We start from the raw sequence: 27,313 nt of genomic DNA, 5'->3' as shown, positions 1-27,313 counted from the left end.
TCATTTTGTGAGACAGACTCAACATTCGTCAGCCAGGTTTTATTTGTCACCAAAGATAAACTTTGCACAGGGCTATGCAGCGAAGTGCTGGTGTAGACTCCAGCTACATTGCACTCAACCAGAGTTGAACAGGACATCAGACGATCTGTACACACACAGGGAAGGCACTGCCAGTCACAAGCAATCACCCACGTTTGCTGTGCATGTCAGGATGCAGCCCTCTGCTCCATATCTATGTCGCAAAGCATTCATGTGGCTCTGTCCATTCTGCCCAACACCAACCTTCTCACATACGTGCCCTGTGCTCATCCATCCACAGATATATTGGCAACTATCTCAGTCTTGTGTGTTGCAATGTGTGGATATGGAGATGAAACGATCTGATCCATAAGCAGATGTAGCCAAAAGTTTTCTATGAAGCTCCTATTGGAAGTATGCAAGATGCAACCTAGTAAAACATAATAAGGAAGCAATCAGAGATGCACTCTCTACCATCTGTTTAATGCCATAGATTACATTAATTTTTACATCACATACTTTTGATAACAATAATGTCAAATGTGTTCACATCCCTCATATTTTACACAATCAGAAACACGATTCTGACATTCAAAAATTCGGACAAGTGCAACAGCAAAATAGTGCTGAGCACGGAATCTCGGGTTTCATTTTGCCTAATCAGTTAAATGATAATTTCTGTTTTCCAGGAAAAGGCGAGGATATTAAAAGTAAGACTGATGCAGTTACTACCTACAATTATATTCTCTCCCCAGATAACTCACAAAATCATATTGCACTTTTGAAATGGAGTTATTTATTGCATTATTTTTGGTACTATAAACATCATTGTAATTGACCCTGGGAGACCTTATAAATCAAAATATGTTGAAATATTCCGGGAAATCAAAGTTTCCAGGTTTTCACACTCGGACCATTTATATATATATATATACGCTCTGAGAGTGTGTTTAAAATCGTGCCTATTGTTGGTCGACAGGTTTATTTGATTTGATGTGTGGTTAGGGTGCTGTAATCATGAAACAGTTTTCAGTGATAACACTTGACGAGTTTCATAGCGTCAGCAAGTCATCGATAAAAAGTACGACTTGACACCCGGAGACTATTCACACCATTGTTTTCCCATCCGTTTTCCAGATAGGAAGTTCACTTCTTACCAACGGTGGCATTTCTTTTCTGTCATGCCACTCAAAGTCATGCTATCCTTTATGTTACCTTCTCAATATTGCACATAACGCCAGAGCGTGTTGGCTCTTTGCGTGCCAGTCCCAGAAGAGGATCTACAATCATCCTATACAATTGTTCCAGTTTTAATTCTCTATTCTGCTTGCAAATCTATCAGCACTTCAGCTTGTACTCTACCTATTGTTCTCGTGTCTGGATTGCGTATATTCATGTATAGTATTATCCTATTTGACTGGATAGCATGCGAAGAAATGTTTTTCAATGTATCTCGGTACACGTTTACAATAATTAACAAATATTAATACCAATACCAGTTGTACCTCCCACCATTAGTTTTTTGGATTAAAATCAATTAGCCATCACTGCTAACTGTTCAAGCCATACACATCATTTTCACAGTATCATGCTTTCCACTGCATGGTCAATTAATTTCTTCAGCCATCAACGTGCTTGCATCAACCGACCATAAACATATGCGCACACGCATGTGCGCTCCCGTTCCACAATGGAGGAAACGATATATAGTTATCTTAAATCTTTCCATCAATGTACAGCAGTTGAAACCAGATCAACTGGAATCAGACATTTGTAAAGTCTGCTTCTTTTACTACCACAGCATCATATAGCACGGAAACAGACCCTTCAGCCCAACTTGCCTACGCCAACTAAGATGTTCCATTTACGCCTGTCCCACTTGCCTGCTTGGAACTACCAATCCAATTGTCTTTTAAATGTTATAGTACCTGCCTCAACTACCTCCTCCGGCAGCTCATTCCATACACCCACCACCCTCTGCATGATAAAAGTACCCCCCTCAAGTTCCTATTAAATCTTTCCCCTCTCACCCAAAACATATGAGTGATAAAAGTATTCCCCTCAAGGTTGTATTAAAACTTTCCCCTCTCATCCAAAACATATAGCCTCCAGTTTTTGATTCCCCTTCTCTGGGTAAAAGACTCTGCGCAGCCACCCTGTCTATTTCACTCATGATCTTCTGCATTTCTGAAAAATCACCCCTCACCCTCATGCGCTCCATAGTATAAAGTGCTCATCTGCCCAAACAATTCCTTTTGCAATGTTCTTGTAAATACTTTTACAATCTTTCCTCTTAACAACATCTCTTCCAAGAGCAGGGTGATCAACACCGAACACAACACCACAAACACACTTTGACCAACGTCTTCTGCAACTGCAGCAATATAACATTCCAACTTCTATATTCAATAAAGGCTGATAAAGGCAAATAAACCAAAAGCTTTCCAGAGCACACTATCTACCTGTGATGCCGCCCTCAAGGAACTATGTACTTGCACTGCTAGATCTTACCCTCTATCAAATAATGGGTAAAGACATTTCACGTGGTTAACCAATCATACGTTTTGCTGTACCTTGCCTTAACTAAAAAAATCGGTAATAACTGGGTCAGAGAAATAAGTCAATTTGCGAAAAACTATTAATGACAATCTTCCTTCAAATCTCTATTTTTCAGAAGCAATTGAAGATACAGAAAACTAGATTTACAAGACAAATTATCTGATTAAAAAAAAATCTCTGCATCTTTCTTTCAACTGCAACTGACTTGCTTGGAATCGGGAGGTTTTCTGCATACTAAATTTGTGATTAACAAAGATCTGTTATTTCTTAAGCTGAGGGAACATTCAACATTGCAGTGGAAAATATAGATGAATTCTCCAGCTAACATTTTGCAATAACATTTCTGTCATAGCAGTGTGAACATTTCTCATGGTCGATCTTGCTGGTGATCCACTCGAGAAATGCTTGATATTCTCTTGCAATTAATGGAATGTATTTGAATAGTACGATTTCACAGCATTAGACAAATGCCAGCACAGATTTCATACTGCTTCATTTACTCACTGATAACCCTGACCCTAACTTTAAACCCTAACCACGACTCTAAACCCTAACCACGACTCTAAACCCTAACCACGACTCTAAACCCTAACCACGACTCTAAACCCTAACGACTCCACCCCGGGCCGCGGAGCTTGAACCGGCCCGTTCGTGGAGCTCGGTTGAGCCGCGGGACTGACTATCATCGCCCGGTGGGGTAACAACATATCGCCTCAGCGCAGAGGGAGAATAAGGGAAGAGACAGTAACTTTAAGACTTTTGCCTTCATCACAGTGAGGAGGTGCCTGGTGAACTCACTGTGGTGGATGTTAATTTGTGTTTATTGTGTTTTGTTGTTTATTATTATATGTATGGCTGCAGGCAACGACATTTTGTTCAGACCGAAAGGTCTGAATGACAAATAAAGGATCTAATCTAATCTAATCTAATAATAAATGTTATTGCCATGTTTGCAAACTAGTAGATCCATTCGATATTGTAATAAAAGCTTGGGTAACCATATCAAACGAATGACATGGAAGGCAGTATCTAATGTACATGCTTAGTGCAGATAATTTCAATTGAAAATTAGTTAAACTCAACTGGCAGTGCAGTTATTCATTTTACACAAAGAATATTTTAATATTACTGACAGATAAACAGACAGACAATATTCATTAGTTCGAACTCCATACATTAAGAACTCAAAATACGTGGAAATAAGAAGGCCATAAAACACACATTATTTACTTTTACCAAAATATAATGCACATGATCACAAAAGGTGCATATTTAACAGCTACCTACCACTTATCTCCTGGTCTTACTTTCCTGTTTATTGAGCAAAAACAACATTAATGTCATCCATTTGGTAAACACCCCCTGCCAGTGCAATTAGATAGGTTTCAAAACGTCCTTGGTCACATTAGATAATCATGAGATTTTCAGTGACCACTCTCGGGAAAAATCCGTTATTAAAATTTTTTACATTTAGTACTCGTGGCACATGACATTGAGGCACCTCTGCATTATTCAGTCCATGATGATTAATATAACGTATTACATTGTAATATGTAAAACAAAAGATTTACTCCAGGCAAAGTACTTAATAAAATAATTCCTCCAATCAAGTCTTCATTCAGATTCCTTGGGACTACCTTAATGTTTGTGTGCAGAAAGGATGTCATGCGCACAACTAATAGCAATGACTTCTTATGAATCTATGATAGTCAGTGAACATTTTGCTGGCCTGTCGCCTTCTTTCTCTAATGTGGTCAGCACGCCCCTTTCGTTCCACCTAATACGCACACATATATGTGTGCCATTTTCTCTTTGGCTTCACTTTGCAACACAATCACAGCGCAGTGATTTTAGTGTTCAAAGCTGAGCAGAGGATGAATGCCCAATATTACTTCATTCTAATCGATCTGATTAATGTTCATTGTGGCTTCTCAGAAGTGTGTATCTGCCATGCACGAAGCATGAAAAGAGATTACCAATTTGCTAATATTGCTCTGTGCTTTTATCAATTAAAAAAATGCTTATTTCTCTGTTGTATGGAAGATTAATTTGTTTGTTGTATGGAAGTTTAATTGCTGAATGTTAACAAGAAAGTAAAGACATTTGGGCTGGGGTCTCTCATTTCAGCATCTGGGTATTTAGTTGAAAATAACATTTTAATTCCTGTGTATGCAACACATTAACCGACAGGGTTAGCACATGTAGTGTGCAGTCAAACATTAAGGAACGCAGCAAGCAAGTGGTGCTGCAGATAAGACACAAAATGATGAAGTAACTCAGCATTGACATTCTTTAATCATCGCTTAGTCAAAACCATGAAATTCCTTACCTAACAGCATACCAGGAGAACCTTCATTGAAAGGACTGCTGTAACTGCCAGCAGATGCTCACCACCATTTCCTCAAGAACAGTCAGAGAAGAGCTTTAAATACTGGCCTTGCCAGTGATACCCATATCCTGCAAGAGAATGAAAAAAAATTACATCAAGCAAATACCTCATGACGCAATTAAAAAATGCTTATCAAGTGGCGGCACAGAGGCGTACTTCCGGGTTTGATCCTGACTACGAGTGTTTACCTGTACAGAGTTTGTACGTTCTCCCCGTGACCTGTGTGGATTTTCTCCGAGATTTTCGGTTTCCTCCCACACTCCAAAGCCGTACTGGTTTGTTGGTTAATTGGCTTGTAAATGTAAATTTGTTCCTAGTGTGTGCAGGGTGGTGTTAACGTGCAGCAATCGCAGATCAGTGCAGACTCGGTGGGCGGAAGGGCCTGTTTCCACATTGTACCTCTGAACTAAACTAAAAGTGGCTGGAAGTGTGTGCAGTGCCACAGACCCTGGAGTGCGTAATTGGACATGCTGATGTTACGGTCAAATAGCACTGCATTTCATTATTCTCAAAGGAACAAGAGTTTGGCTGCACCTGCTAAATATCAAGTGAAACACGAGATATTGTAAATTACCACACATTTTCCCTATTTCTAACGAGCATACTTACCTGCAATGCGGAAACTAAGGCTCAGATTATAAAAGGGAATTACGATACGATAGTAGCTATAAGGTGAGAGGAGAAAAAGTTTAATGGAGATGTGCAGGACAATCTTTTTTACACTACAGATTGTAAAGCGGGTCTGGAATACATTATCAGGGGCGATGGTGGAGACAGATTCAATAGTGGTGTTTAAGAGACTTTTAGATAGGCACATGGAACTGCAGGGAATAGAGGGATACGGATCATGCACAGGCAGAAGTGATTAGTTTCACGGCATCATGTGCAGCACAAATGGGGCCATTAGGCCCATTTCTGAGCTGTACTGTTGTACACTCCAACAATGAGCCTATCCAATTCACAATTTTCACATGAAATCATGAAGCAAGCTATTTCCCCCCTTGATCTATTCAAATACACCTATTCTTCAAAACAATCATTCAAGCGGGTGTTCATGGTATCATGGGGCAAGATGTAGCCACAGGATTTAGACCAGGGGTAGGCAACCTTGTTCTGCATACGGGCCAGGACCCATGTCTATGAGCGGATGGAGGGCCACATCTATCGCCATCTATATTACTGAAACTCTGTGCTGGCAATGTCACTATGCTCTGCTTTTTCCCCATCTTCTTCCAAACGCTACGCCTCAGCCTGCCCATTTTCACATATTCTACTCACATGTTTCCCGTCAAAATGATAAACATCTTCCCGTCGCATTCCGACCTATATTTCCGAAGTTATTCATGATTTAAAGTTTAAAAAAAAGCCAAAACCGCTTTGTCATAGAGCGTCCAGTGATGATGTCACAATGCCTCTTACAATGCACCATTGGGCTCTCAGAATGGGACGTTGATCAGAATGGGCTCTCAAGCTGCATGCAGACTGCCACAATGACCGTACACTGTGAGAGGCAGGCAGCTTGAGAGCCCCCCTCCCCCTTCCCTCTATACCAGTGGTTCCCAACCTTTTTTTGGCCATGCCCCACCTAATCACCTCTAAAATCCTGATGCCCCCCCCCCATATTTTAGCACGAGCAGACAAAGAAATAATTCTCAGAAAATTGAATTTACTCAAAATAACATCTGAAACATAAACTACATATGTTTACCTGATGCCCCCCTTAAAAATCAAATTGCCCCCCTGTGGGGCGTACGCCCCACGTTGGGAACCACTGCTCTATACCCAAGTTATTTATAAATAGCCCAGTCTAATGTTTGTGACTGAAAAGGGATCGGAAGAAATTAGTTCTTCCAATACTCTGAAAAGGATGAATTTCTCACCTATGCTTAATTTGAGGTGCCTGGTTATTACGTCAGTGCAGTTGACTATTAACGATGCGAGTTGATAATTAATCCTCAATTGCTCCAAATTAAACAATTGCATATTAAACTCCCTTTTACCACCAATGAAAAGCAAATGTCAGATGCAAAGCAGATATTTTGCTTACCAGAAAATAATGCATATTCCTTAGCTTGCAAGAACTGTCAGCAGAAACCAATTTTAACTGTGTGGGTGCTGGGACCAGCAAGAAAGAAGCCGGATGACAACCTTGAAAGAGATAACAAACCAAAGTTAGCCATAATTAATATTGATCACCTAGGCCAGCCGGCATTTTTTGCTGTCCCATCATTCCAGGTTGCTTGCCTGATTTTAAAACAAAAAACAAAACAAAACAAAACAAAAATCACTGAAATGTAAAGGAGCTACACTAAGATTATTTAATGCAGATATCTTTTGATTTTTTTATATCTTATGCTTAGACTTAAGACATGTGAGAAAACTATTTCTGCATGGCTGTTTCATGCAAGCCAAGCAGAGATGCCTACGTCAAGTTACAAGAGCTATAAAGGCTTTGAGATTAAAATATATTGTAATTGTTTACTTCACCAAAACCCAGCAGCAAGTTAGCTTTGTGATGGAATAGTCTCCTTTATTTAATGTCCTCATAAACACGTGCGGCTCGCTTCATCCCAGGATATCATGGGTTGCCTCACTTGTCTGCTTAACTGTTCAGTAGCTTAACTGTTCACCCATCTCTCACTGTAACTGACATAACTTGCGAAAATTTCATTCACAGGACCTTCCAAACCTTATGGAAGGACAAGGGTGCTAATCCCCACTATGTCCACTCTAACTTGGAACAACTTTTCAATTTGCTTTCTCACGACTGGATAAAAGTTACTGTAGTGACTGTAGCTAGAAGAAAGCAAGTTTAGATGGCACTTTGGGAACTAACTGAGTTTAGTGTTTTTTTAAGTTTTTAGATAGAGTGGACCCGGGTCCGAGCCGACCAGTGATTCCCGCACATTAACACAATCCCACACACACTAGGGACAATTTACACTTACACCAAGTATACAACTCAAGCCAATTAACCTATTATCTTGTACATCTTTGGAGCGTGGGAGGAAACCGAAAATCCTGGAGAAAACCAACGCGGTCACCGGGAGAACACACAAACTCCGTAAAGACAGGAACTGTCATCGGGATCAAACCCCGGTCCCTGGCGCAGCAAGGAAGCAACTCTACCGCTGTGCCACCATGCCGCCCCTCATTTAGTTTAATAGTTTATTATGAGAGAATCTAGAAATAATCACTGACAAAGTGTCAAGCAAAGTATTGGACTTTCAGAAAGGAACCTTACTGACAACACTGCATCAACCAATGATAGTGGCAAGCTAGAAACCTAAAAGTATCCTCAATAAGCAGTCAATTTACTCAGAAAGCAAGCCCATGATGTGTGAAGGATACTGAACCCATGACAAAAGTTTTTGTTTTACATAAAGCAATCTAATTTCCCCTAAGTGGCAGACGCATGTATAATATGTAACAATGGGACTCAGTTTGGTTGGAACAGTTCAGTCACTAGATTGACTGATGGTGAAATTAGCCAAATCAAAGCTGGGAAATGAGTTATCACTACAGCAGCCTTTCAATCAAAACAAACTGCACCATTGAGATAAGTAAAAACACCGTCCTTACCCATCTTGGGCTAGATTGACTCCGATGACGCAACGTGGTTGACTCCTAAATCTTCCCGAAAAATCAAACAGAAGATCCACAACCTACTCAGAGAATCTAGGATTGGACATGAAGTTTAAGCTTTGCTTTTAACAACGCATACAGACAACAACAATAAAGTTACAGCAACATTGCGAGAGCACTTTCAGAGCAGTCTGGCGAATGGTCCCGACCTGAAAACGTCACCTATCCATGTGCTCCAGAGGTGATGCCTAACCCGCTGAGTTACGCCGCCGGCACCTTGTGTCTTTTTTTTGTGTAAAGCTCCTCGTGTCTCACCTTTCACCTGTAGATTTTAGCAGATCAAATATGTGTTTAGCCTCCTTCACTTTCAGCAGAAATTAGGCGGAGGTGATATATGCGGCTTTGCCCGATGTCCAAAAACATTTATTATAAAGCACCTGTCAAATCATTTTCAGGAGAATAATTGTCAAAAAGAAACAAAAACACATTTGGACATGTGTTTATTTTATTGTTATTGTGTTGCTTGTTAACCAGTACATGGACAGGTAAGGTTTAGCGGGATATAGGCCAAACTGGGACAGGTGGGACTAGTGTAGATAGAGCATCTTGGTCGGCATGAGCAAGTTGGGCCGAAGGGCTTGTTTCCGTGCTGTATGACTATGATTCTAATTAATTTACTTTGCTTTTAAGTATAACATCTGGATCATCACCAGACATTATTTACCTTGGTTTTAAGTACGATATCCAGAACATCACCCATGCTTCTCTGCTGCGAAAATAGCCATCAGTTCCATTATTACTCCCAACTTGATATTTCACTGAAAACTCTACTCGGCCATCTGTCATGCTTTGAGCATGAACACTGTACAGTCCATATTATAACTTGTACTTAATCTATCTCCTCTGCATTCAGCAACTTCAACTGGCTCCCAAGTCACGACTACCTTGATTTAAAATTCTAGCTTTGCAAATTTTAGTCAAGGCTGATACCACTTATGGAGACTAAAATTAAGTTAGCAGATCTGTTGAACCTGCCTGTTTCTACCATTGTAACTCCCCTTCCATACAGACCTCTCTCTACTGGGCCTCTTCCATTTCCACATTGAGGCTACAAGCAAACTGGAGGTACAGCACCTCATATTCTACTCGGGTAGTCGAGAACCCAACGGTACAAACATTGAATTCTCCAATTTTAGCACAGGGAGAACATACAAAACTCCGTACAGTCGGCACCCATAGTCAGGATCAAACCTGGGTCGCTGGCACTGTAAGGCCGCAATTGCACCACTGTGCGGCCCAAATTGCAGGTATGCACTTAACTTACCAAACTAACTAATTATCAGGAAAGATAGGAATAAAAATTTGCTTTGAAAAGATAAATCCACCCAATGGAAAATAAAAACTGCCAATTCCTCCCATTGAGCACTGAAAGTCGGGGGGAGGAGGATAGATCAGCTGACATCTAGAGCAGCGGATGCAATAGATGAGGTTGGAGGAGGTGCAGGTGAACCTCTGTCGCACCTGGAACGACTGCTTGGGTCCTTGAAAGGAGTCGAGGGGGGAGGTAAAGCGACAGGTGTAGCATCTCTTGCGGTTGCAAGGGAAAGTGCCCGGGGAAGGGGTGGAGCGGGAGGGAAGGGAAGAATTGACAAGGATGTTACGGAAGGAGCGGTCTTTGCGGAAGGCAGACAGCGGGGGAGATGGGAAAATGTGGCGAGTGGTGGGGTCACATTGGAGGTGGCGAAACTGACGGAGGACTATTTGTTGTATGTGCCGGCTAGTGGGGTGAAAGGTGAGGACCAGGGGGACTCTGCCCTTGTTGCGAAAGCACTGAAAGTCTTTGGACCTTGCACATTTGCTATCTGTCAAGTGTGATCTCCCTGCCTGATTTGGTTGAGCAGTCTTGTTTTTATTTCAGATTTCTATAATCTGTCATATTTTGCTTTTAACAACCTTAAGGCTTAATTGTAATCTCAGGAATAACCCAGTGAATTGCCCTATTGTGTCAGTGATGACCACCCACACTAAAAATGAGTAGAAACAAAATTGCACTGTCCTCTCCTCTCCTCATTTTCCAAGCTGGAGTCCATCTTGCATATCTGACCAACCATTCTTCATGAAGCAAAGTCACACACACACTCAAGGTTACAGCCTAATGATGAGTAGGAACCACAGCAAATTAGTCTGAAATCTGTTAAAGCAGACACCAGTTCAACTAGTACATGTTGCTGGAAAGGTACAGCAAGCGGCAGAATTAACTATAACAGACTTCGTCCTCGTCTTTACTTCGAAATACCTAATAGTAGGCAGCACGCCACCATAGAAGTTGATCGCAAACCCCTGCATAGATGGTAAGCCCCAACGTACATACCATCAGGTGAGACTGTACATTAATAAATATGACAAAGATACTACTGAATACCTTCACCGGTCAGTTTTAAAGATTAACTCGGACGCAACACGCTCAGGCTGAATACTGATTGTTTATTGTAAATCGCATTACAGAAAATCCAAATGCTTCAGAATTAAATGTTTCACAATTACGCGTCATTTTTGCTGAACGCAATAAGAAACCCAGAGAAAAATTAAAACCAAAAAGATTTTTTAAAATAACGCTCACAATTTGGTGAGTAGTTGAGTCAGCAGCTAATTAACACCAATATTTTAAGAGTTAGTGTCGCACTAACATTTGTCCACGCTAAAACCAACAAGCAAAAGATATGACCCGAGTTTCTGCACGTACCAAGGGGACCCGCGGCTCTCGTCACGATGCAAAGCAAACCTGCGAAAGAAGGGACAGTGCAGATTGATTAAAAACAATCCTTTGAATTCTCCGCCACACAGGTGCATACCACTGAGAATATGTTACTAAGAACAGGACTCTATAATAGACAATAGGTGCAGGAGTAGGCCATTAGGCCCTTCGAGCCAGCACCGCCATTTAATGTGATCATGGCTGATCATCCCCTATCAGTACCCCGTTCCTGCCTTCTCCCCATATCCCCTATCTTTAAGAGCCCTATCTAGCTCTTGAAAGTATCCAGAGAAACGGCCTCCACCTCCCTCTGAGGCAGAGAATTCTACAGACTCACTGCTCTGTGAGAAAAAGTGTTTCCTCGTCTTCGTTCTAAATGTCCAAACCTTTAAAAATCTTATTAGTTTCAATACGATGCCCTCTCATCCCTCTAAACTCCAGAGTATACAAGCACAGCTTGCCATTCTCTCACCATATGACAGTCCCGCCACCCCGGGAATTAAACTTGTAAACCTATGCTGCACTCCCTCAATGCAAGAATGTCCTTCCTCAAATTAGGGGACCAAAACTGCACACAATACTCCAGGTGTGGTCTCACTAGGGCCCTATACACTGCAGAAGGACCTCGTTGCTCCCATATTCAACTCCTCTTGTTATAAAGGCCAACATGTCATTTGCTTTCTTCACTGCCTGGTGTACCTGCATGCGTACTTTCATTGACTGATGAACAAGGACCCTCAGATCCCGTTGTACTTCCCCTTTTCCCAACTTGACACCATTTAGAAAGTAATCTGACCTCCTGTTTTTGCTACCAAAGTGGATAACCTCACATTCATCCACATCAAACTGCATCTGCTATGGCATCTGCCCATTCCCGCAACCTGTCCACGCAACTTTTCAATTTGCTTTCTCAAGGCTGGATAAAAGTTACTGTAGTGACTGTAGCTAGAAGAAAGCAAGTTTAGATGTCACTTTGGGAACTAACTGAGTTTAGTGTTTTTAAGTTTTTAGATACGGAGGGGACCTGAGCCGATCAGTGATTCCCGCACATTAACACAATCCCACACACACGAGGGATAATATACACTTATACCAAGTATACAACTCAAGCCAATTAACCTACTAACTTGTACATCTTTGGAGCGTGGGAGGAAACCGAAGATCCCGGAGAAAACCAACGGTCACAGGGAGAACACACAAACTCCATTCTCATGGCATCCTCCTCACAGTTCGCACTGCCACCCAGCTTTGTGTCATCTGCAAATTTGCTAATGTTACTTTGAATCCCTTCATCTAAATCATTGATGTATATTGTAAATAGCTGCGGTCCCAGCACCGAGCCTTGAGGTACCCCACTAGTCACTGCCTGCCATTCTGAAAGGGACCCGTTAATCCCTACTCTTTGTTTCCTGTCTGCCAACCAATATTCTATCCATGTCAGCACTCTATCCCAAATACCATGTGCCCTAATTTTGCCCACCTATCCCCAATGTGGGACCTTATCAAATGCTTATCAACAATCCTGATCTCGACCTGCCAACAAGTCTTGTCTGAACCTTGTGGTACCCAAGCAGCGACTGCAAATGGGACACAACCACATCTTCATTTATGTTAGCGACATTCAATCAGTTGCACCATACACATGGCCAGGAAGCAGTCCGAATACCTGCTATCCAAGACTCAAGACCTGCGTAGCACATCAACGACCACCCCTCAGTGTCTGGAAAAGGGACATCCCTTGCTATTAATAGAGCAACACGCCTCACTATTTGGATCTTTGACAACGGTTCAGTAAATAGCAAAAAAAGGTTATTGACAACAAATATACTCTTTTTTCAAAACTTAACCGAGGCTAGTGGGTACATTGTCATATGTCTGCACAACGAAAGACAATATTGAATCTCCCAATTGCAGGTTATTAAAAACTGGATACAAGTACACCAGATACCCAAAGAAAAAATGCAGCCACTCTAGCAGGATTTATTTATCTAGCAAATAAAAATGACTTTACGACGAAGGTAGAGGCTCGATCGATGTAGTTTTAGCAGATTTTTGGAGGTACCAGTTGCACTTCAAATTTTTTTGCACTACTGAAGTGACACTACTTCTACACACTTAAATTTGGAGTAACTGTAACATCATCTATGGATTTGTGAAATTAAAGTCCACTTAGTCAGCAGAGAGGGCACCCAAAACCTCACAGTACTGTTTGGAAAAAAGTGAACACTTATTCTGTTACCTAGTGCAAGAGGCCTCTGGGATACATTTCTTGTCCAAGCCCACAGACTCTTAGCCAAACAATTAGCCACTGAATACAAAGAATGGATGTACTGACAATATGCTGAATGGATTGAACAGTAGCAACATCTGTCAGATACACCTTCCAGGGCTTATTCTTTGATGCCATCACCACCTTTGTACTAGGTAACAAACTGGGATGTGTGTATCCCATGCAGCTCAATGAATGCAAATTGACTATTGATTTCCTGATCAGCTTCTCATACAAGTCGAAAAGTATATGTCCATACAAAATGTGACTACAGTATGCATCCAACTGCCTCTCTATAATGAATAGAACTTAATAGGAAACGCTAGATTGAAATGGTGGGACAAAGGTGTCACCTTTCTCAGAAGGGTATCTACATTATGACTAGATAGGATCGAGCATAAAAAAATTCACAAAAATTACAAATTCCATTTCAAATTTCCAGAAAACTGTGTTTGTGTCTTGATCTTTATTAACTCTGGTCCTAATGATTGTGATGCACTCAATTTGTTGAAATTTAGTAAGATTATTTTGCTTCATTGAGGTGCAGTTATCTGCCCTTGTGTTTCACTGCCTGGGAAAACTGTTGGCATATACTTCATTACCTTACCCAACCCGCACCAAAGGTGTCCTTTGCTTCTCTCTTTAATATTCTCACCACTGACCCAACTAGTTTATTGCAGCATGGAAATGGAGAGATATGGGAAGTGTCAGATTCCATGCTGCGAGTTAATCTCACCCCGAGGAAAATCAGGTATGATAACTTAGCTTGGAACATCTCTGCTAGTGATGGAAGAAAAATAATTAAACAATATACCCAATCATATTCCCGAACCATTGGAATGTGAGTTTCAGTTGCGATAAAGATATAATATATTAATTGGTTTTCTTGTGCAATCCTTCACAGGAGTCAAACGGTTCTGGAAATTGGACTGATCTAGATTAGTGACACAGAGCACTGTTTAATTAAAGCTCAGTGGGCTTTGCAGAAGACGCGCTAAATGCTCTGCTCCTATTCTCGGACCCCAACTTCAGTTTGGCCTCCCCGCTACTGCTTCTCTTGTGCACTCTCCAACTTTTACTCGTTTTATATCAGGCTAGATCCTCTCCTCCTGTCAATCCCTTCTCTCCTACAGTTCAGTTCTAAAACAGACCTCACCGCATCAGTCTACCACTACCACATTTTTGTCACATACTCTTACATGTTCTAACCTAATAGCATCCCACACAATGAGGCAATGTGCTTAAATTTTTCTTGTCAAGAAAAAAAATAAAACTTGGTGAATAAATTTGGGATGGGGCAAAAAAAAAAAAAAAAAAGCTCACTGTGGCTGTATGGATTACTAGCCTTCCAGAATGTAATGGGCATCAAATATCTGTTAATGCATGTAGTGCTTACCAGTGCAAAGTATAACCAATCAGATCTGCACATTTAAATGCAGAATCACAGGCCAGCAGTGGGAAGACAATTATATGGCAATCCATATTACTGCAAATTAAGGCCCAGCAACATTTCTGTGGGCATATGGGAACTGAAGGCACGGTCCTTGGTAGGAAAAAAAAGTGAGGATTCCACACCAGGCCAGCCAAAACCATAACCGTGCAGACTTGACAACAATCCATGCACAATGATGGCAGCCTTTGCATGGGTCATAATATGCAAACCTAGAGTCCGTGACTGTGACAACCGATGCTTTGTAATTCACGTTCATAAACCAAGGCTGACGTTCCAGAGCTTTATAAAACATAGGAACAAAATTAGGCCATTCAGCTTATCCCGTCTACGCCACCATTCAATCATGGCGAACCGCTTTCCCTCTCAATCCCATTCACCTTTTTTCTCGCTGTAACCTTTGGCACTAACTAATCAAGAACCTATCAATCTCCACTTTAAAATTCATTAAAAGACTTGGCCTCCACAGCCATCATTGGCAATGAATTCCAAGATTCACCACCGAGAGGCTAAGAAATTCCATCCAATCTTTCTAAAGGTACGTCCTTTTATTTTAAGGCTGTGCTCACTGGTCCCAGAATCTCTCACTAGTGGAAACATCCTTACTGCATCCACTATATCCAGGCCTTTCATTATTCGGTAGTTTTCGATGCCATCCCCTCTCATCTGCTGAACTCTAGCAAGTACAGGCTCAGAGCCACCAAACGCTCATCATACATAAACGCACTCATCCCCAGCTTCATTCTCGTAAACCTCCTCTGGACCCTCCCCAACACCAGCCAATGACAATACAAACGCATGACCAATGTTAAACAATCCTCACCTTAAGTTAGTATGTGGGGTACTGAGCACGAGGGTACTGGGCGGCTGCAGCAGCAGAGTACTGCGCGGCAGAGTACTGCGCGGCAGAGTACTGAGCAGCAGAGTATTGAGCAGCAGAATACTGCGCGGCAGTGTAATGTGCTGCTGAGTACGGAGTTTCAGTGTACTGAGCGGCAGCGTACGCATCCCTCGCGGCAGTATTTGTATGGTCATACTCAGATGGAGAAAGCCCACCGCGCTCGAACCCATATCCACTGCCCACAGCAGACATGGACGCTTGCCGTCGTATAGGGCTCCTGTCGCGACCGTAATAGGTAGAGGGAGTCGACAATGGCCGCCGCTCATATAGGTTTACCGCACCGGGGATACGATCTCGCAGGGAAGTGCCAATTGCCGTATATTGTGCTGCTTGTCCATAAGGATCTCCGACTGCTCCATATGATCCTGCCCGATACTTCTCGTAGTAGTCGGCGGCCTCGTATCGCTCATCGTATAGAGGGCGGTCTCCATACCCAGCTATGGGGCGCGCGGTCATCGAAAAAGGATCTAGGTAATCGCGTGAGAAGTTGCCATCAAAACTGCTTTCGAGACCGCCTTGATCTTTGGGACACTCTTTAGACCAGTGGCCTTCTTTACCACACCGGAAACAGCCGTTTTTTTCGCCCATCCCAGGTTGCATCCGCAGCCGACTCTTGGACAGTTCAACTTGCAGCCGTTTGCCTTTAAAAGGAGATGCAATACAATATCAGTATGAAGAACATTAACCAGATGCACTGGCTGACACATCAGCATCAATAAGGATCTTTGCTTTGCTTGTCAAACAATACAATGACATCACATCTTAACTAACACAGGACATAATCACTGTATATCTGAACCAGGCCTGGAAGTGCAAAGCTCATTTCTTGAGCAGTGATGACTTGGCTTTTTTTTTTAAGCCACAGCTTATCCACAAGATTACCGACTTTCGTGATAGCTCCGAGCTGTGGAATGCAAAAATCATAATTAAAGCGTGGAAAACATACACTTGCTCATTGGGAAATAAAAAGTTGGAATATTTGATCCAAATACAATGACGTTCAGTTGTCAATGAACAATGAGTGCCGAGTTAACTTTTTGCAAAACAGTCATGCACAAATAAAAAGTAACCCAATGCTTGTTACAAAGGATACAGAATATGAAATCAATTTCAGTAATGCAATTATAGAGTGTTAGTTGGATTTAATGTAGCTCACAGATTTTTTGTTAACCACAATAAAGTTTGTTACCAAGTAAGGAAACTTTCTGCCCAAGTTGTTTACATAATTATTGTGGATTAGAAGGTAACCCAATAGAATATTGTTGGAAGTTTTAATAAATTTCACAGCATTTTGGCTATTTAATACGAATTAGAGGTAGCAGTGGCACAGTTCGTGGAGCTGCCGCCTCCTAATGCTACAAATGCACGTTGAATCCAGACTTCAAATGCTGTTGGTGGGGGAAGATGCATTCTCCTTGTGTCTGCCTGGGTTTTCTCCGATTTCTCTGGCTTCCACCCACATCCCCAAGAATGGTTGGTAGGTAGATCGGCTACAGTAAATTACCCATAGAGAGTAGGTGAGCGATAGTAAAAATAGTCATTAATCTAGGATTACTGTAACTGGGTGGTTGCCATGGACTCGGTGGGCCAAAGGCCCCATTTTTGAGCTACATGACTTCATAAACTCAATGTCTGGAAACAGTTGTGGGGTTGTTCACTTACCTCGCCAGGCAATCGCACCAAGAAACACATTACTTCACATGATGACAATACAGACAGGGGAAAATTGAAGGTATACACATGGATTGATTCATTGCAGAAACAGTCATTCAGCAACTCAGGATAAGAAGGAACTGCAGATATTGGTTTAAACCGAAGATGGACAAAAAATGCTATATGTGTACCAAATCAGCAGGACAGGCAGCATCGCTGGAAAGAAGGAATGGGTGACGTCACCACCATCCCCTCCATTGTCAGAGTGAGGCCCAGCACAAATTGTAGGAACAGCACCTCATATTTTGCGATAAGTGGATATTGGTGTGTGCATGCATGTCCACAGATGTTTTAAGAACAGTAGGGCAGGGTAAATAACGGTGGTTAAAAGGGCGCACCAGATGCTTTCCTTTATTTAGCCATGCTATGAAATGCAGTGGCAGGAAGCTATGGTTTGAAATATGGACATCATTTATATACCACAGCGGAAAGAGTGATGGGCACAACATATTGAGATACAATTGTTTCAAGACTGTACAATGCAAATTTAAAAGAATGGAAAATCTTGAAAACGGCAGATACTGGAATTTTAAATGCAAACAGTGGTAGAAACAGTCAGTTGGCCAGAGAGCAACTGTGGAACAAAACGGGTTTTTGCTTTTCTGAGACACTTTATCAGAGTTTCAGACATTGGCTTTCCAAAATGAAAGCGTATCTCTTTCCACAAATGACCGACTGAGATTTACAAAGACTTTGCTTGTGCTGGATATTTTAGCTAAAAGAATGGTAGAGTCTGAAGAAGGGTCTCGACCCGAAACATCACCCATTCCTTCTCTCTGGTGAGGCTGCCTGCCTGCCATGCTGATTTACTCCAGCATTTTGTGTCCATCTATGAATGGTATGTAGGATGTGTTTTTTTATTGTTGAGACGGAGCAGAGTGAGCAGATATTGATTTTGGATACATAAAGTTATGTGGAATCTGGACAAAGGAAATAAGTAGAAACCATTACTCAAAATCCATTTTGGGACGCCGATTTAAAATCAGAGGAAATTGACAAGAGAAAAAAATATCTTCACCCAGATGTTAGTATGATCTGGAGCTCATTGTCCACAAAAGAAACGGGGCACATTTAAAACTCAGCGAGTGCAGCAGCATCTATGGAGCAAAGGAAATAGGCAACGTTTGGGGCTGAAGAAGGGTGTCCGCCCGAAACGTTGCCTATTTCCTTCGCTCCATAGATGCTGCTGCACCCGCTGAGTTTCTCCAGCATTTTTGTCTACCTTCGATTTTCCAGCATCTGCAGTTCCTTCTTAAATATTTAATTAGTACATGGGTGTGCATTTGGTATACATTTGCAGAGTTGAAGCTGTTGGAAGATGGGGAAAAAACTGCGGAGCAATTTTGTTTCTTGGTGCTGCCTAACACACAGAGTTCTTCCGACAGTTTATTTTTTGATGGACCCAGGCAAAATTACCGCATGAATCCAGGGGACTATTCTCATCCATTTTTTTTCGGTGATAACATGGTCATCTTGGATTTCAATCCCAAATTTTTCTCAGTACTGACAATATTTGTGAGACATCTTTCCTGGCTTTTATGGCTAACTTTAAGGAAAAGAGCACAAATGCAAAAAAAAAAAACACAACCGGACACAACATTGCACATGTGCCTCACTCTTCATGCATTTTGCAAAAGGGTCCCACAACTGATGCTAATTCTTCATGTCTTCAATGATCGCAATCTGATTTCAAGAAGCCGTAACCATTGTTCTGCTGGCCATATATCTGGTGTGGAACGAGTGATATAAATGCCACAAAAATTAGTATGGGTTAGGCATCAACTAGAGAAATGCCTGTCAATTTCCACATCCGTGCATCGAAGTATCCTTTCTGAAGGGCCAGGTCAAACCCATTCATTTGGAATCATTGGTGGGCAGACATTTTATTCCTGCGCAATTCACAACATTCCTTACTCACATGTGCTCTTGGGCATTCATAATGACTTGAAATGGGAAGTGCAGCACTCCATCGCAGCACCATTTCCTATTCTGACAAACAAAAGCACATTCCAATCGCACTTCGGTACATGATGGCATTTTTTCATTCAGTAAACTAGAATGAAGCAGACATGGCTGACTCTCGCACTCTAGTGACACAAGAGACCCCCATTCTTCTGGATCTTAGTTATTTCATTACCATGAAACTATTACGTTTGCCCCAAGCATCTTAAGGAGGCAGAACCTCTCCCAAGTGTCCATGGGCATGACCAGAACATAATTACAACCAGTTACCTAAACCTTACAAAATGTCTTTTCAAGTTTTCATATACATGATCCGTTAACAGAAAAAATGATAAAGAAGAAACATCATAGGGAAGGCTAATGAAAATAATTCAATACAGATGCTCCCTGAATATTACTCAAGGGTTACGCCCCGCGGACCCTGTGCAAGTCAAATGTTATGTTAATTGGAAACACTGTGTTACTGCGCACATGTAAATATGCTATCCGACATGGAGATCATGTGGGCGCCAATGGGCTTAAAGAATCTACCAACCTCCACTGTGGACCACTCCCGCCATCAGGTGGTAACACAGACCGCCAGGGCATATCCAGACGGAAGAAAAGAGCGAGGAAGTGCAGAGTATACAGGAGCAGCCTGTACAGTACGTGCCTCTCCGCGTCATGGAACGGCACGCTGGGCATCTCGGAAAGGTCCTATGAGCAATTCCGATGGAGCAGAGACAAGCTCGGCCGGAATCACTCCACGCACACGCCTCACCTCGATACCCACCATAACAGGGTGAGGACCGCCCACCCTCGCAGCCACAACACCTCCCACACCCTGTGGAGCAACTCCCTGGCTGAAGGTGACCAGATTCCTGGCTTTAAGTATATCTCGATAAAAGCCAGGTAACTCCCGCCTAGCGTGTCGACTGACGCCCGCTACTGGGAGCTGTGTGCCCTCCTGAAGGCAGCGACCCTGGCGGAAAAAGTAAATTGCCAGCGCGTGCCATCTAGGAGGACACTCGGAATACATATACCTCTGCAGGGTTCTGAGGTGGAGAGCCACCACCTGGGTACGGACGCAAACCAGTGCCTGACTGCCCTCCTCCAACGGGAGACTCAGAACCCCTGCAGAGATACAATGATTCTTCCCTCCCCAGAACAAGTTCACCAACCTCCTCTGGACCATGGTGACAAATAAAGAGGGTGGGACTAGAGTGGCCAGCCAGTACCACAACATAGAGGCCACCAGCTGGTTTATGACCAAAGGTCTCCGCCGGTAAGAGAGCACACCAAGAAGGCCTGACCAAGGCCCTAGCCGGGCAACGACTTTCGCCTCTAGCCCCTACCAGTTCGCCGGCCAACCCCCCTCAGCGGGCCACAGGTAGACCCCCAGGTAGAGGAGGTGCTTGGTGCTCCACGCATAAGATGTCATCTCCTCCGGCAGGGAGTCCATCTCCCACTGACCCACCAGGAGACCAGAACACTTCCCCCAGTTGATCCTGGCGGAGAATGCAGCTGAGTAAACCGGCTGGCACTCGCGCATCCTCCGCAGGTCAACAGGGTCGGTGAACATCAAAAGGACATCATCGGTGTAGGTCGAAAGAACCACCTCCACCCCCGGCCCAGGTAGAGACAGGCCTGTCAACCACCTATGTAGAAGGCACAGGAATGGCTCTACACAGACGGAATACAGCTGGCCGGACATGGGACATCCCTGACTTACCCCCCTCCTAAAGTGAATGGGTGCCAACAAAGAACCGTTGAGCTCAACAAGGCACACCGCAGCAGCGTACTCTGGCCACGAAGTGTGGGCCAAATCCGAACGCCTGCAGAGTCTCAAGAAGGTAGTCATGATCCACCCTATCAAACACCTTCTCCTGGTCAAGGGAGAGAAAGGCGACTGATTGTCCAGCCCCCTGTATACATCCAGGATGTATATTGTCCTGGATGGACCGGCCCGGGACTGTGTAGGACTGGTCAGGGTGGATCACTTGGGCCAGCACGGAGCCCAGGTGGTTCGCCATTGCCTGTGCAAAGATTTTGTAATCTGTGCTGAGGAGAGGGACCGGGCGCCAGTTCTTCAAAAGGCGGAGATCGCCCTTCTTCGGTAGCAGGACAACGACTGCCCTGCGCCACGGGAAGGGCATCTCCCCGGTCGCCAGGCTCTCCTCCAGGACCTTCATATAGTCACCCCCCCCCCCAGGACATCCCAGAAGGCTCTAAGAAACTCCCACCGTCAGCCCATACAGCCCATCCACCCTCAAACCTGTACAAGAAGGCACTAGTCAGGATGGAAATTCTGCCATGCATCGACAAGCTCAAAAGAGTCCAACAGCTCTCTTAGTCTTGACTGCTGACGGGTCACAGTGAACGCCAGAGCAATCTCTCACCCGAGGGAGCTCCAACCGTGGGAGGTGCGGACTTAACATCGTGGAGCACGCGGTCCCTGTTTAGGGATCGACTTCAGGAGATCGAAGCCGCAGGAGCTTCGACCACCCCGACTACAGGTGGTTTGTTTGCCCCGACCGCGGCAGAAAAGGAGGAAAGAAGATAAGACTTTATTGCCTTCCATCACACTGGGGAATGTGGGGGAGCCGCCGTGGTGGATGTTTATGTTAATTTTCATGTAGTTGTGTGTCTTGTTGCTTGTTTTTGGTATGACAAAACTAAAATCTTTGTATGTTACAAAACATACTTGGCTAGTAAATTAATTACGATTACGACTGTGTCAGTGCAAGTTTATACAAGTCACCGATTACACACAATTATGCAAGTCGGAGAGTGCCTGTATTTAACTTGCCAATGAAATGGCAGAAGAATGTAACAAGCAAACATGCATATATCCAACCACGCAGCTGGGAGAGTACAAAGAGTATCTGGGCTAGCTGCAAAGATTTAACTGACACAATTACTTCCATCTCAGCTGCATGAATACAACACATAACAATATCCCCTTAAGATGTTTAATAATGTTAAATTGTGCTATTGGGTCATTGATGTGGAAAGTTGTACAATTTTCTCAATTCAAGGACAGCCCATAACTTGGACATATAGATATATATCTGGTGCCCAATGGACTAAAGGAAAAATAATAACACTCTAACTTGCAGCAGGTGCAGAGTAGGTATAACCCAGCAAGATAGTGGGGAAACTAAGCCAACTATTTGGCCAAACCACTGGATGTTTTCAAGAGTTTTAGATTTCACTCTCAGGACTAAACCAATCAAGTAATATGGGGAAAAAGCAGGAACATGGTAGTGATTTTGGATGATCAGCCATGATCATATTGAATGGCGGTGCTGGCTCGAAGAGCCGAATGGCCCACCCGCACCTATTTTTCTATGTTTCTAAATAATACACTATACATATTTTCTATGAGATACTATGTAGATTTACTATGTAGATTTATCGAAAGGCTCAGCAGTGCTAAATTGTTGTGACATTTTATGATCTGTGCCACATTTAAATGACTAGCAGTAGCCTGTTTCCCACCGGACATCCTGACAAAGATGCTTTTTGACTTGGATGTTATTGAAACAAGGCAATGCAATGACTTAGATGCTACTGAAACAAGTTCCGGAGAGACTTAGTAACTTCAAAATATTCCAACAGTCTGTAGATCAGATTTAAATTTATGTTCACCAAGAAAGTATTCCCACTTGATAAGCACCTAATGTAGAAATTGAAAGCCCTCATACATCAATGAAAATTAGATTGTTGCTCAATGCAGAAGCAAAGAGACTGAGCATTATTCAACACTTTAGATCACTGCAGTCCTTCAAGGGGACACTGCAGAGCTCAAAAGAACATGCCACAGATATTATGCATTGTATTTGGACAGAATTAAGCCAGCAGTGAAGAGTACATGCATATGCACCAAATTAGTACATCACCATAAAACAAAGCATTTTGAATAAGCCAATTCCAGGAATTTCACCTTTGAATTCTGTGCCATCAAGTCCCCTGATGGCTTCCATGGCATCCTCACTCCTCTCCAAATGCACAAAGGCATAATCCTTAACGATATCGCACTCCAGGACCGTCCCATACTCCTCAAATTTGGCCTGCAGCTCCTCGCTGGTGCAACCACTGCCTAAGTTACCCACGTGAAGTTTGGTGGACGACTTGGACCCACCCTTGCTGGCCTCGACATTGATGCAGACGCCATGCAGCTTATAGTGATGCAGGTTCTCAATTGCCTCCTTTGCTGCCTCCCTGTCCTTCATGTGCACAAAGCCATAATTCTGTTGAGGGACAAGGACATAGAGGTTACAAATCAAATTAAATCAATTCCTCCTATACACAAGCAATAGCACGTGCATTTGCACTTTACATTCACATGTTGGGAAACAACATAATGGAGATTAGTGGTGAAGGAGAGATAGAGACTGAAACAAATAAGGCTGTTTGCGAATGTATGAAAGCGATTCTGCTCATGGAGATCGGCCCTGAAGTGTACGGCACACTCGTGAATCTCCTTTCGCCTATAAAGGCAAAAGACGTGCCATTCAATGACATTATGAAGTAGTTGGAGGAGCATTTCAACCCAAAGCCTCCGGAAATTGCAGAAAACTATAAATTTGGCACTAGAAACCAAAGCAGAATGAGGCAATCAATGAGTACATTGTTGCTTTGAACAACTTAACTCTGCACTGTAACTTTGGAACCTTTATCGGACGCGCATTGCGCGACAGATTTGTTTGTGGTCTAGTGGATGAACAAATTCAGTCCAAACTCACGAACACTCCAGATTTTACATAGAAAATAGGTGCAGGAGTAGGCCATTCGAGCCTGTACCGCCATTCAATATGATCATGGCTGATCATCCAACTCAGTATCCCGTACCTGCCTTCTCTCCATACCCCTGATCCCTTTAGCCACAAGGGCCCCATCTAATGCCCTCTTAAATATAGCCAATGAACTGGCCTCAACTACCTTCTGTGGCAGAGAATTCCACAGATTCACCACTCTCTGTGTGAAAAATGGTATATATTTATGGCTCGTATTCTATGTTCGCTCTTCTGGGGAGATGCTAACTTCATTTCGTTGTCTCTGTACTGTACACTGGACAATGACAATAAAGTTTGAATCTGAATCTGAAAAGACTTCCCCCTTATCCTTAAACTGTGACCCCTTGTTCTGGACTTCCCCAACATCGGGAACAATCTTCCTGCATCTAGCCTGTACAACCCCTAAAGAATTTTGTAAGTTTCTATAAGATCCCCCCTCAATCTTCTAAATTCTAGCGAGTACAACTGCAGTAGAACCTCCCTGCTCCTATACTTAGCATTCATAGCAAAAGGATTTGAGTATAGGATCGGGGAGGTTCTACTGCAGTTGTACAGGATCTTGGTGAGACCACACCTGGAGTATTGCGTACAATTTTGTTCTCCTAATCTGAGGAAAGACATTCTTGCCATAGAGGGAGTACAGAGAAGGTTCACCAGACTAATTCCTGGGATGTCAGGACTTTCATATGAAGAAAGACTGGATAGACTCGGTTTGTACTCGCTAGAATTTAGAAGATTGAGGGGGGATCTTATAGAAACTAACAAAATTCTTAAGGGATTGGACAGGCGAGATGCAGGAAGATTGTTCCCGATGTTGGGGAAGTCCAGAACAAGGGGTCACAGTTTAAGGATAAGGGGGAAATCTTTTAGGACCGAGATGAGGAAAATATTTTTCACACAGAGAGTGGTGAATCTCTGGTATTCTCAGCCACAGAAGGTATTTGAGGCCACAGTTCATTGGCTATCTTTAAGAGGGAGTTAGATGTGGCCCTTGTGGCTAAAGGGATCAGGGGGCAGGGATGGGATACTGAGTTGGATGATCAGCCATGATCATATTGAATTGCGGTGCAGGCTCGAAAGGCCGAATGGCCTAGCCCTGCACCTAATTTCTATGTTTCCCTCTCCTCACCCCCCCCCCCCCCTCCCCCACACCTCTCTCCCCATCCCCCTCTCTCACCACATACCCCACTCTCCTTTCCCTCCCAAATCTCTCCCGTTTCCTCCTCCTCCTCTCCTCCCCCCCCGCAAACGCTGTTGTGGAAACAGACCCAACGGGTCTGCACTTGGTCTAGTAACTATATAAATATGTGTGTGTGTGTGTTTTAAGCCAATAACTCGACACTAGCAGTGGTAATAAATAAATAAATAAATAGATAAAGCGCAGCTTTCGAGCCCCTTATCTCATTGGCCTACTCCTGCACCTATTTTCTATGTTTCTATATGAATATATAACTATATAAACATGTGTGTGTGTGTGTTTTAAGCCGATCACTCGACACTAGCAGTGGTAATAAATAAATAAAGTGCAGCTTTCCAGCCCCTTATCTCAATGGCCTACTCCTGCACCAATTTTCTATGTTTCTATATGAATATATAACTATATATCACTAGCAGTGGTAATATATATCACTAGCAGTGGTAATAAATAAATAAATAAATAAAGCGCAGCTTTCGAGCCCCTTATCTCAATGGCCTACTCCTGCACCTATTTTCTATGTTTCTATATGAATATATAACTATATAAATATGTGTGGTGTGTGTGTGTGTGTTTTAAGCCGATAACTCGACACTAGCAGTGGTAATAAATAAATAAAGTGCAACTTTCCAGCCCCTTATCTCAATGGCCTACTCCTGCACCAATTTTCTTTGTTTCTATATGAACATATAACTATATATATATATATATATCTATATAACTATATATGTGTGCGTGTGTGTGTGTGTGTGTGTGTTTTAAGCCGATAACTCGACACTAGCAGTGGTAATAAATGAATATATAACTATATATATATATATAAATATATGTGTGTGTGTGTGTTTTTTAAGCCGATAACTCGACACTAGCACCCATGTTTCTGTTTCTATACTGAAATCCTTTTGCTATGAATGGTGTTCGGCGCCACCTGTCCCCTCCCCCCCTCCCCCCACACAACTTGCACTCGGGGCCCCACAGCCCCCGTGTCCGTGTCCGTGTCCCCACCTTGATCAGGTCGCACTCGCTGACCGGCCCGTACTTCTCGAACAGGGAGCGGATCTCGTCCACGGTTGTTGGCCGCGACAAGTTGCCCACGAATATCTTCACCATCTTCTTCTTCGTTTCGCAGAGGAATAAGGGATAAAGCAGGAGATACAGGGGGAGGGGGGAGAAACACGCGGACAATGAGCGATAAACACGAGTTTAAAAACGACAAACAAGGACAAACAACGACAAACAACGGCTCCGGCTCCGGCTCCGCCAACGAGGGCAAAGAAAATGGCGCCGCTCGTCTCCCCGCTTCTCTCCTGACGTCGCGCGCGCTCCTCGCACCCGCGCCTCTGATTGGACGACGGGCACGTCAATCATCTCTCCGACTGTGCTGATTGGGTGATACTCGGCGGAGGTGTGCTCTCATTGGACGACGGGCACGTCAATCATCTCCCCGACTGTGCTGATTGGGTGATACTCGGCGGGCGTGTGCTCCGACTGCGCTCTGATTGGACGACCATCATGTCAGTCATCACTCCGACGGTGCTGATTGGATGATACTCCAATCTGATTGGATGATACTCGGCGGGCGTGTGCTCTGAAGGTCATGTCATTCATGACTCGGACTGTGCTGATTGGGTGATACTCGGTGGAGGTGTGCTCTGATTGGACGAAGGGCATGTCAATCAACACTCTGACTGTGCTGATTGGGTGATACTCGGTGGAGATGTGCTCTGATTGGACGAAGG

At 43.2% G+C, this 27,313-nt stretch overlaps 1 protein-coding gene across 4 annotated transcripts; it reads right to left on the bottom strand.

Annotated features, from left to right (window-relative positions):
• Nucleotides 1–26,883, bottom strand: LOC116990118 (RNA-binding protein 4B-like). 4 transcript variants are annotated; one of them, XR_004416420.1, is made up of 5 exons: nt 26,580–26,883; nt 23,527–23,833; nt 7,014–7,114; nt 4,907–5,034; nt 1–448 (listed from the first exon to the last, which is right to left on the bottom strand). XR_004416420.1 is itself a non-coding variant. In XM_033047649.1 (4 exons), the coding sequence occupies exons 1-3, from the start codon at nt 26,682–26,684 to the stop codon at nt 15,855–15,857; spliced, it is 1,125 nt and encodes a 374-aa protein (XP_032903540.1). In that variant the 5' UTR covers nt 26,685–26,883; the 3' UTR covers nt 11,016–11,333; nt 15,849–15,854. The 4 variants fall into 4 exon arrangements, 2 of the variants coding, with proteins under 2 accessions (XP_032903540.1, XP_032903541.1); XR_004416421.1 differs by having other exon boundaries at nt 4,919–5,034; XM_033047649.1 differs by lacking the exons at nt 1–448; nt 4,907–5,034; nt 7,014–7,114 and adding exons at nt 11,016–11,333; nt 15,849–16,567.
• Between the last annotated feature and the right edge of the window lie 430 nt (nt 26,884–27,313).

Source organism: Amblyraja radiata, chromosome 30, assembly GCF_010909765.2.
Source record: "Amblyraja radiata isolate CabotCenter1 chromosome 30, sAmbRad1.1.pri, whole genome shotgun sequence".
Taxonomy (NCBI): Eukaryota; Metazoa; Chordata; class Chondrichthyes; order Rajiformes; family Rajidae; genus Amblyraja; species Amblyraja radiata.
This window is presented reverse-complemented; position numbering and strand designations above follow the sequence as displayed.